Raw genomic sequence first — 11,328 nt, 5'->3', positions numbered from 1 at the left:
TCCTGCTCAGCCGTCGACCTTTCCTGACACCTCCATGAAAAAGTAGGTTCTAAGATGTGAACTCCCTCAACCTTCCTGCCGCTCGGTCTTTAAATCCGCCTGTGTCTCCTTCACTGTCGTCTTCTTTTCACTTTTAGCAGGAATCATCCCTTCCTGTTTCAAAGTCCAGCCCCTCCATTTCTTCCCATGGCTGCTTAAGGACCTGGCTTCCTCAGTCCCACCCTCCATCTCCCGTCATTCTTGCTCCCTCTGTTGGACGCTTCCCATCCACATGCAAAAATATTCCATCGCATCTTCCATTCCAGACACACACGCAAACCCTCCCCCCTGCACTCCACTGCCCCATTTCTCTGTTCTCCTCTGTCGTGAAGCATGGTTTAAAGTATGGTCTCCACAAGCTCCATCCACTTCCTCATCAGCCTTGATCTCATCTGCCTCCTGCAGTCCTCTTTCTGGCCCTCGCTCCACAGAGACAGCTCCTCCAGTGACCTTCCTGGTTCCAAATCCAGGGGATGCTTTTCTGTTCTCATCTAATTCAACCTCTTAGCAACGTCCCAATAAAATGACCTCTCCCTTCTTCTTGGAGTCCTTGTGGATTCTGTGGCCTGCATTGCACCTGCCAGTCCGCCTGCCTGACCCCAGCCTGGCTTCCCCAGGCATCACCCTCCAGCCCTTCACCCCTCACTCTCTGGGAGCTTCCAGTTCCCCCGCTTCATGTCTAGCAGCCCCGTTACTGCAGGGATACCCGTGCTCCTGTCTCTGTATCCTATACATGTCTGCCCTCCACCCCACGGCCCGTTCTCTTCTCCAGTGCCTCCTCGCGAGACCAGTCTGCGCCTGCTGCTCTGCTTTTTCACCTCTGGCCACGAGGAGAACCTGCCTCGAAGCAGGGCTGGCTCCACGGGAACATAGCCTGAGCAGTCGCAGGGTCTCCATTCCCAGAAGAGCTGCGCGTTTAGAGTAATGCTCTGCCGTCAGCGCCTTGACATTCTCCATCATTCTTCAACAAGAAGCCTCAGGTTTTCATTTTGCACTGGGCCTCCCAAGTTATGTAGCCAGTCCTATCTCAAAGCCACCATCATCTTATGCCCTGCTAGTCTATTCTGCTTGTAGCAGCCAAGAGATTTAAAAAAAAAAAAAAAAAAAAAAAAAATAATCAGATCACGTCATTCTCTGTGTACAGCCCTCTAATGGCTTTGCATCTTAATCAGAGTTAAAAAAAAAAAAAAAAAAAAAAAAACAAAAAAAAAAACATAGTGCTTACAATGGCCTGCAAGGCCCTACATGATGGGGCCACCACTGCCTCAGCCTCTTACCTCTCGCCTTTGCTGCTGTGCTCCAGAACACACCTAGAGCCATTTATGCCTGCTGTTTCCTCTGCCCGGCATGCCCTCCCTCCTGATATCCACTTGGCTTCTTCCCTCACCTCCTTCAGGTCTTTACTACAGTCTTTGCCTCCTCCAGGAAGCCTTCCCTGACCACCTTGGATAAAGCAGCAACACTAAGCACTTCTTGGGCCCTAGCACTCATCACTTCTTACATTGTATAGATTTGCTTATCTGTTTGTTGATTATATGCCTCCCTCTACTAGAACGTAAGTCTCATGAAGGTGAGGACTGTTTCAATGGGGATACCATTGTATCCCCACTGCCTGGCACTGGGCTGCCACCCTGTAACAATGAATGGGTAAAGGTAATAAGAGGGGGAGTTAGGGCAGGCAGGGAGGGCACTTCAAGGAATATAAGGTGTGGCACAGTGGCTCACACCTGTATTCCCAGGACTTTGGGAATCCTCCTAGGCAGGAGGATCCCTGGAGGCTAGGAGTTCGAGACCAGTCTGGTCAACACAGCAAGACACAGTCTCTTCAGCGTTTCTCTTTAAAACATTAGCCAGGTATGCTGACACAGGCCTGTAGTCCTAGCTACTCAGGAGGCTGAGGCAGGAGGATGGCTTGAGCCCAGGAAGTCAAGGTTGCAGTGAGCTGTGATCGCACCACTGCACTCCAGCCTGAGTGACAGAATAAGGACTTGTCACAGAACAAAACAAGTTAGCCAGGCATGGTGGCATGTGCCTGTTGTAGTCCTAGCTACTAGGGAGGCTGAGGGAGGAGAATCACTGGAACCCAGGAGTTCAAGGCTGCAATGAACCATGATTGAGACCCTGTCTCTCAAAAATTGAAAAAGGAACACAGGCAAGCAGGGAGACTGGGAGGGGAAGGACAGGGGAGTGTTGGAGTAGATTTGTGGAGAATAAAGTTAGAGGGATAAAGGGGTCATTGAACACAAGGCTGAGCTATAGGGGTGCCAAGGACCCTCCCAGGGACCATAGTGGGGGAGGATTGAGGGGTCTTGGGGAAGAGAGACTGAAAGGTGAGAGAGGGCTGCACTGGGCAGGAGGTAATGCAACCCCATCTGCCCCTCCTGCCAGGCACCCTGGGTGGTGGAAGGCAGCCGCCCTCCCAAAGGTTGGCCCCCACGTGGGGAGGTGGAGTTCCGGAATTATTCTGTGCGCTACCGGCCAGGCCTAGATCTGGTGCTGAGAGACCTGAGTCTGCAAGTGCACGGTGGCGAGAAGGTACGTGTGTGATGGGCAGACCTGCATGTGTGTTCGTGCCTGTGGACATGGCCACAGCCCTTGTGGGGAGCTTGGGTCTTTTGAGAGAGCAAGTGCTCCAGTCAGATGTTTGTTCGACCTCCAGGGGAGTCCTGGAGATGCGCCTGTGACCTCTCAGCTTCCCCCTGAGAGCCCTTTTCCTTCCCGTCCAGGTGGGGATTGTGGGCCGCACTGGGGCTGGCAAGTCCTCCATGACCCTCTGCCTGTTCCGCATCCTGGAGGCGGCAAAGGGTGAAATCCTCATCGACGGCCTCAATGTGGCAGACATCGGCCTCCATGACCTGCGCTCTCAGCTGACCATCATCCCGCAGGTACGAGCCTGGCATGGACTGGCCACACTCACCAACGGCCCTGGAGGCAGGCCCCACCCTGTTCTGTAGCTTGAGGATGGAGACTGGGACCCCAGTATCAGAGGCTTCAGCAGGTGGGGAGGGACAGACAGCACAGAGCAGAGCCACCAATGAGCCACCCCCAGATCTGGAAAGCTCAGACTTGCTCTGCCCAGTCAGGCCCTGTCCTTTGACCTCCTGGGCCAGCACATGGGGAAGGACCCCTCCAAGAACCCCATCCCCTGAGACTCTGTCCCGGTCTCTTTACCAGCTCTAATTACATTTCACTTTTTCTGTCTTCTCTGGGATGTTTTTTTTATGCCGAGTGGACACTCTGGAGTCAGATTAGTGGATCTGGTTCCCGCCTCAGCAGAGGTCTTCGTGATTGGCAAAGCTGAGGTTTATCACTCCCCCACAGGCAATTTTCTATCTCTTTGGCCATTGTCTCCTCTGGGGAGCTAGGGACAGAGTAGGAGTGCTGCCACCTTAATCCCTCTCTTCCTCCCTGGACCTGGGGCCCATGGCTCCTTATAGTGCCTAAGCTGCCTGCCTCTGAGGCCACGTTGTATCCCCAGGACCCCATCCTGTTCTCGGGGACCCTGCGCATGAACCTGGACCCCTTTGGCAGATACTCAGAGGAAGACATTTGGCAGGCCTTGGAGCTGTCCCACCTGCACACGTTTGTGAGCTCCCAGCCGGCAGGCCTGGACTTCCAGTGCTCTGAGGGCGGGGAGAATCTCAGGTAAACGCTGGGAGTGGAGAGGTCAGGAACTGCAGCCCTCCCCGGGGAACCCTGGCAGATGCTGGGAAACCTGACACCAATGACACAGAGATGAGGCCAGCCAGGATGTACACAGGGCTGTCCTTTTGTATTGAGCATATTCTGTGTGCCCGGCACGGTGTATTGTCCCGCCGACTCCTCACACAAGCCCCAGCGGTGGTCCGTGATCCCACTTCACCGATCAGGAAACTGAGGCTCAGAGATGGTAAACCTAAGTTGCACAGCTGGGAGAAGGCAGGTCTGGGATTTGAACCAGCTCTGGGAGAACCAGTTCAGTGAGGTTGTCGAGGCTGTGCTTGGGCTGGGGAGCATGGTTCTGGATGGAACCCATGGAGCAGGTGAGAAGAAGCCCTTTTCCCTCCAGAGCTTTCTTACAGCCCCAGATTTTATGTCCTCAGCCACTGGGCTATGCATCGGAGGGGCCAGTAGTCACCTCTTACTGAGTCTAAAGGTTGGAGATACCTATACCTGTGCTAGCTGTGTGATTTGGGGCAAGTTGCTTAACCTCTCTGTGCCTGCTTTTCTTTCACTCTAAAAGGCAGATAATAACAGTCCATACCTCTGCATTATGCTGCCCAATAAAAACAATGCAAGCCATGCATACGTAACTATTGTTTTTTTCTCATAGCCACACTTTTTAAAAAGGAAAAACAAGTGAAATAAACTATAATACTATATTTAGCCCAGTATCTCTAAAATATTATTATTTCAACACATTATTGATATAAAAGTATTAGAAATATTTTGCGTTTTTTTCATACAAGTTTGAAATCCAGTGTGTATTTCACATTTACAGAATGTCTCAATTTGGACTAGTCACATTTCAAGTGCTAATAGCCACATGGGGCCAGTGGCTACCATCTGGACAGAGCAGTGTTAGGGTCAGTGTGATGACAGGAAAAGCGCTTCGCTTGGATGCGCTCCTGTGAAATGTCAGCTCTTCCCCTCCTCCCTTCCCTCCCTCTTCTCCTCCTCCTCCTCCCTATTTTCATTTTTATATTCAGTCCATACTCATGCAGCCTCCCCAGACCTCAAAAACTAAACCAAGGCCAGGCACAGTGGCTCACGCCTGTAATCCCAGCACTTTGGGAGGCCAAGGCAGGCGGATCACTTGAGGGCAGGAGTTCAAGACCAGCCTGGCCAACATGGTGAAACCCTGTCTCTACTAAACACACAGAAATTAGCTAGGTGTGGTGGTGGGCACCAGCTATTTGAGACGCCGAGGCAGGAGAATCGCTTGAACCTTGGAGGCAAAGGTTGCAGTGAGCCAAGATCTTGCCACTGCACTCTGGTCTAGGCGACCGAGCAAGACTTGGTCTCAAGAAAAAAATAAACAGAACTTTACATTTGCCCAGCACTGAACAATATTGAAAGCACTCTGGCCTCCATTTTCTCCTTTAATCTTTACTGTGGTCCTGTGGGCCAGAAACGAGGCTCCACAGTTTGAAATGATTTCCCCGCAGCAGCTCAGCTGGTAAGAGGCAGAGCGGGGACTCTGGCTCTGTCCCAAACCTTTCCTTGCTGTATCAGTCACGTCCCTCACCTGGACAACTGGTGGGACTCCCTTGCCACCCAGGCAGCCCTTAAGACTAAATGGGCATCGTAACTGGCTCTCACTTACATAACCACGTGGGGGTGGCTGGTGGACAAACATGGTTTCTCCAGACCCTGTGCCCCATGACTATCTCTTGCTTGATCCGTTCTTCTCACCTGCTTGCTCTTAACATTTCCCCCAGAGCATGCCCCACCCTGACACATGCCAGGATCAGAGACAGAAAGCAGCTCCCCTCCTCCCTCACTGAGCTTGTAGCCACTTTAAGTATAACCTGTGTCCTGTGCCAGTTCCACCATAAATCAGCCCTGAGTTCTATCCGGCGGCTCATTCTACTGCCAAAACCTTCATTAGTTGCGGGAATGGGCCAGGGAAAGAGGCTGGACTTTACTCCGGCTGTGGTGACTCACGCCTTTGGGAAGGGCTGAGGTATTTGTCCTTGGATGTGCGGATGCTGCGGCCTCTGTGGTTGGGAACACAGCCTCATTTTGTCTGCTGGCTCTGGCTTCCACGGCAGGAGGCTGAAGGCGTGTGTCCTGCCCCTCCTTTACCTCCTCAGTGACCAGACACAAAGAGTCCCCGGGTCTTCCGCTGCCCTGCCCTTTTCTTGTCCCTGAAGCAGAGCCCTGGTCTGTATCCCCTATGGGGTGGGAGGTGACTGCCTGAATTGTGTGATATTAGGCTCAGCAAGATGGCATCATGTGGCCTATTTGCAAATATCCGAGAAGAGCCATGCAAGCATGTTCTTACTAAGGTGTAAATGACTGATAGAGTGAAGCAGAGAAACATCACGACACTAGTTGAAAAGCAAGGATGGGGAAGAAAGCACCGAGAGAGGAGGCCAAGGGTGCCAAGAGCAGACCAGGGATTTCACAATGCCTTTTAGCACTGGCTCGTTCCCCAAGCCCCTCATTATCCCAATGGTGTCCAGAACTCTGCTCCGTTCCAGAGGGCTGGGCTGTGGCAGAAATGGGAAAAGTCAGACAGAAAACCAGTCCTGGGCTGCTGAGGAGTGAAACAGGTCTGGGAATGAGGCCTGGAGGCAGGTGGGAGGCCCCTAGCCGGAAATGCCTACCTTCTCTACTCCCAGCGTGGGCCAGAGGCAGCTCGTGTGCCTGGCCCGAGCCCTGCTCCGCAAGAGCCGCATCCTAGTTTTAGACGAGGCCACAGCTGCCATCGACCTCGAGACTGACAACCTCATCCAGGCTACCATCCGCACCCAGTTTGATACCTGCACTATCTTGACCATCGCACACCGGCTTAACACGATCATGGACTACACCAGGTGGGACATGGAAACCTGAGCAATGGGGAACTGGTGGGGCCACCTGGGGCATCAGGAGTGGGCAGGGCAGATTAGGATTATCGAACAAGGGAATGTTCCTGGGATTGCTAGGGCATGGTGGGCAGAGCAGAGTTTCCCGAGATCTAGATAAGGGGCAGACCAGAGTGGGGTGGCCTGGGCTCAGGGGTGGGGTATACAATGACATTTTCATTTATTTTTCTTCTTCTTTTTTTTTTTTTTTTTTGAGACAGAGTTTTGCTCTATTGCCTAGGCTGGAGTGCAGTGGCTCACTGCAACCTCAGGCATGCACCACCACAGCCGGCTAATTTTTGTATTTTTAGTAGAGATGGTTTCACCATGTTGGCCAAGCTGGTCTCGAACTGCTGACTGCAAGTGATCCACTTGCCAAAGTGCTGGGATTACAGGTGTGAGTCACCATGCCCAGCACCAACAATAACATTTTCTAACACATGGGGAAGGGCACACTGGGCTCCACAGGCACTGCATTTGTGCGCAGGCCACTTGCATCCTGCCTCCTCCGTGAGGCGATGTAAAGGGAACTGGAGGCTTCATGCTGAGTCTCATCACTTCCTGAGAAACCTGCTGGCAGAGTGCCTGCATGTCCCTCACCTCATTGGTGTCTCACAGCCACTCTGGTTGCAGATAAGCAGCAGCTCAGGTAGCAGCTGGACCCTGACAGCACCATGAGGAGCTGAGCCTTGTGGGGAGAGCACTGTGTCTGAGCCAGAGGGTTCAGAGTCTCAGGCTGCTGTGTGACCCTGGGCAATTTGCAAAACCTTTCTGAGCCTGTTTCAAATGAAAATGATGCTTCGTGGGATTGTCGTAGTCAATGAAGTCTGGGCACAGTGGCTCACATCTGTAAACCCAGCCCTTTGGGAGGCCGAGGCAGGCGGATCATTTGCGGTCATAAGTTCAAGACCAGCCAGGTCAACATGGTGAAACCCCATCTCTACTAAAACTACAAACATTAGCCTCACATCGTGGCAGGGACCTGTAGTCCCAGCTGCTCAGGAGGGTGAGGCAGGAGAATCACTTGAACCCAGAAGGCAGAGGTTACGCCACTGCACTCTAGCCTGGGTGCAGAGCCAGACTCTGTCTCAAAAAAACCAAAAGTCAATGAAAGGTATTTAAACTGCAGGTGATCCTGAGAAATGACAGTGTCCTCCCCAGCCCCTTGCTCTAATTCTTGCACTAGGCCCTCCAAGGATGAGGGAAGGGGCCATGCCCTCAGAAGCTTGTGGCTTCCTTGGAGAGGCAGACCACTCCCTCACTGTGCCAGATGTCAAGGTGTGGTGCTGGAGGTTGAGGAGAGAGGGCTGGGTGACTCAGAAGCCTCACGGGAGTGAACTGGCCCTGGCCTGGCAGGCTGCGCTCCCTAGAAACTAGAAGGGAAGAGGAGGCAGGAGGCTCAGAGAAGTTTCTTTTGAAGGAGTATAGTGGGAATAACCCAACAGGCCTTCATTTACTCAAGAAACACTTGCAGGATGGTGGGGTGGGGAGGGTGCCATGGACAGGGCAATGGGTCAGATCTTGTCTCTCTTGGAAGTGCCCCCATGTAGCCAGCAGTGTCTTGGGAGCCAAGCTGAGAATGCCTGATGCTACCCTCTGTCTGTTCCATCCCTCTCCTACCCTTACCCGCTACTCCCATTTAGGACCCCACTGGAAGAAGGGAGGGTGGGCAGCAAGTGCTGAGCCCTGGGTTTGGAGGAGGGACAGGGCTGGCCTCAGAGGACCTGTTCCCAGGCCTAACCAAAACTGTTTCATTCACCAGCAGCCCTAGGGTGGGGAGCTTGGAGCGACCTTGGAGGTTGGGAGTTCATTCATTCTAGTGGAACAAGCAGAAATTAATCAAATAATGACGTGTAAATAGGACCCACAGGAAGGAAGCAAAGGCCTGTGTGTGCAGGCCAGAAAAAGGCTATCCACACAGGGTGGCCAGTGCACTTTCTCCTCTAAGGAAGGGATGCACCAGCCAAGCCTGAAAGAATGAGTTGGAGGATGGAGGTGAGGCAACAAGGTAGGGAGCGAGCTGAAAATTGCAGGCAAAGGATACAACACACGCCCCAAGGCAGGAGGGTACCGGAGGCTGGAGTGCATGGGAGGGAGGCAGTAGAACCAAGATGGGGGTGGAGAACAGGCCGCACTGTGCTGCACTTTGAGGACCATGGAAGAGCATTCAGTCCTTACCCAAGAGCAATCAAAAGCCACTGAAGACCTTGATTTTGGATTGGGGTTGGGATTGGGGGGCAGTGGCCAGGCAGTGATGTCACAGACACAGTCCTTCTCAGGACACATGTGGGAGAGCCCAGTAGGCTGAGAATCAGAATGCAGTCAGCCCCCTCCCATGGAGGAGCACTTCTCCAGGCTGGGGAGAGCCCTTTCCCCTCCTGCCATACCCTGGTGGAGCCAGCCCACTGGCCTTGTACCAGGTGCACCCGGTGAGTGGTTGGTGGGAGATTCTAACCCCGGGCCCAGGCCTGGCTATTTGTGTGTGAGCTGGAGACCCACCGAGCAGCAGCAGCAGCAGCAGCAGCAGCCGCCGCTGCCGCCGCCGCCGCCAGATTTGCAGCCCAAGGCCCAGATTCCAGTGTCAGCCTTGCTGCAGCTGGTTTCCTGCTGTGTGCTTTTCTGAGCCGACACAAAGCAGATGGATGTGCACAGAGCCCAGCGCACAGGCCCGTGGCTCCCTGCGCACAGCCTGCTGAAGTCCTGTGACCCCGGCAAGGGGAAGGGCTCATTAGGGAAGGTTTTCAGAGCCCCAACTAGCAGAGATGAATAGGACCTGGTGTTTGATCCCAGAAACCGCTTCACTTGCCAGAACTAACAGAATGGCTAAAATAACCGGCCTTGCAAGCGTGCACATGTGGTGCGGCGGCTGTGCTGGGTGGGTTGGCATGTCACTGTGGGCCTGAGCAAGTACCCAGAAGAGCAGGATTAGACGATGTGACCAGGTCAGGGCTGATGGAAACCTGACCACTTCTCTCTTTTTTGACTAGGGTCCTGGTCCTGGACAAAGGAGTAGTAGCTGAATTTGATTCTCCAGCCAACCTCATTGCAGCTAGAGGCATCTTCTACGGGATGGCCAGAGATGCTGGACTTGCCTAAAATATATTCCTGGGATTTCCTCCTGGCCTTTCCTGGTTTTCATCAGGAAGGAAATGACACCAAATATGTCCACAGAATGGACTTGATGGCAAACATTGGGGGCACCTTAAGATTTTGCACCTGTAAAGCCTCACAGAGTAACTGTGCTGAATGCTTTAGATGACGAAACGAGCCCTAAGAGGTAAATGACATGCCTAAGGTCACAGCTAGTTTGAGACAGTTAGACTAGTCCCCAGTCTCCTGATTCCCAAACGAGTATTATTTGCACACTACACTGTTTTCAAATAACGATTTCATGAAATGACCTCTGTTCTCCCTCTGATTTTTCATATTTTCTAAAGTTTAGTTTCTGTTTTTTAATAAAAAGCTTTTTCCTCCTGGAATAGAAGACTGTGGCTGGGCCAGGCCACCCCTAGGAATTCCGTCCTGTCCTCTGGGGACTGCTGCCTGAATCCATTAAAAATGGAGTACTGATGAATAAAACGACATGGTCAACAATATATACACACTAGTCTTTTTGTGCTTGTTCACAAGGTTTGGGGATTAGGATCTTTGCAGGAGGCCAAGAGGAAGATTTTCTACACATGTACATGGTTGTAGTTACCTGAACTTCAGACCCAAGAGCTCTTGGCTTCAAATATTGCCTTCACGGCCAAAATTCCCTGGGTAATTGCCAGTAGTTCCTGCTCTGCTGTGCAGATATTGTAAAAGGTGAGAAAGGCCCTGAAATCTGACCTGGGGCCTCTCGGGAAAGCTGCTCTGAACACCTCCACGTTCATGTCATCCCTCAGCCCTCTACGCCTGTTTCTCTAGGGACTAAGAAGTACATGATGCTTTACTTCCTTGCTTATAACCGGTGAGGCCTCCAAGTCATTCATTTTCCTCAGTCCAGCCAAAGCTGAATGTGTGAGCACAAAGAAGCTGAGAGGCCACCTCCTGCCCAGAGAGAAGCCACCCACAGTCCCAGGTTGGCAGACAAGATGTGAGGGGTGAATTAAATTTGTTTTCTTGAGCAAGCCAACAAAGAGTTCCTTTTCTGTAGGTCAGAGTCCGCCTGGCACAGGCCTTCTATTTGGAATGGATCTCTTCTCCTTGTTCCTAAGTGTTCTGGTCTCTTGTCTCGCTCTCATTTCCCCTAACTTTGTCTTGGTAGGATGTGAGTGGGTGTGGGTGATGGTGGTTTTCTCCCCAACCCTAAATGGTTTGCAGTAGATACAGATGGAGGTGGATCCTCTGATTGGTTTTTTCTATATGCTCTGGGTCAGCTTGTACTGCAGGACCATTTGTTAAAGGTTAATCGCATTTTTTTGGCAGGCTGTTTCTGCCCAGGATGTTTATGAGTATATGGAAGATGACTTCCATCCCTGTGATAAAGCAAGTATGAAAGCACAAATGCCCAAATTATTCTGCCTCTCCGTGGTGCTAAGAAAAGGTCTCTGCTATGCTCTCTGATTTATTAGGCCAATTTGGCTTGACGTCTGCTTTGTGAGGTGCTAGCTGGCCTGAACCAACAGAAAAGCAGACTCATTCAGCATCATTCTCAGCTAAAGATCTGGAAGTGTAAGGCTGTGTTTCCTCTCCTGTCTTGGGATTTGCTTCTGAGCTCATTGAGGCCCTGACAGGTGCTGACAACCCAAAGGAG

At 52.1% G+C, this 11,328-nt stretch overlaps 1 protein-coding gene across 3 annotated transcripts in view; it reads left to right on the top strand.

Annotated features, from left to right (window-relative positions):
* ABCC3 (ATP binding cassette subfamily C member 3) overlaps positions 1–10,183 on the top strand; it is a 55,473-nt gene extending 45,290 nt beyond the window's left edge. For 2 of the 3 annotated variants that reach the window (XM_021929026.2, XM_021929025.2), the window contains 5 exons: positions 2,428–2,574; positions 2,766–2,924; positions 3,518–3,684; positions 6,366–6,560; positions 9,578–10,183. In XM_021929026.2, coding sequence (XP_021784718.1) covers positions 2,428–2,574; positions 2,766–2,924; positions 3,518–3,684; positions 6,366–6,560; positions 9,578–9,686 — 777 coding nt within the window. In that variant the 3' untranslated portion in view covers positions 9,687–10,183. Of the gene's footprint in view, positions 1–811; positions 1,253–2,427; positions 2,575–2,765; positions 2,925–3,517; positions 3,685–6,365; positions 6,561–9,577 lie in introns of those variants that run through there. The other variant, XM_017950569.2, reaches the window with a different exon arrangement.
* Positions 10,184–11,328: the final 1,145 nt, after the last annotated feature.

Source organism: Papio anubis, chromosome 17 (genome assembly GCF_008728515.1).
Source record: "Papio anubis isolate 15944 chromosome 17, Panubis1.0, whole genome shotgun sequence".
In the NCBI taxonomy this organism is placed as follows: domain Eukaryota; kingdom Metazoa; phylum Chordata; class Mammalia; order Primates; family Cercopithecidae; genus Papio; species Papio anubis.
Note: the sequence above shows the minus strand (reverse complement) of the source record. Positions and strands in the feature narration are given on the sequence as shown.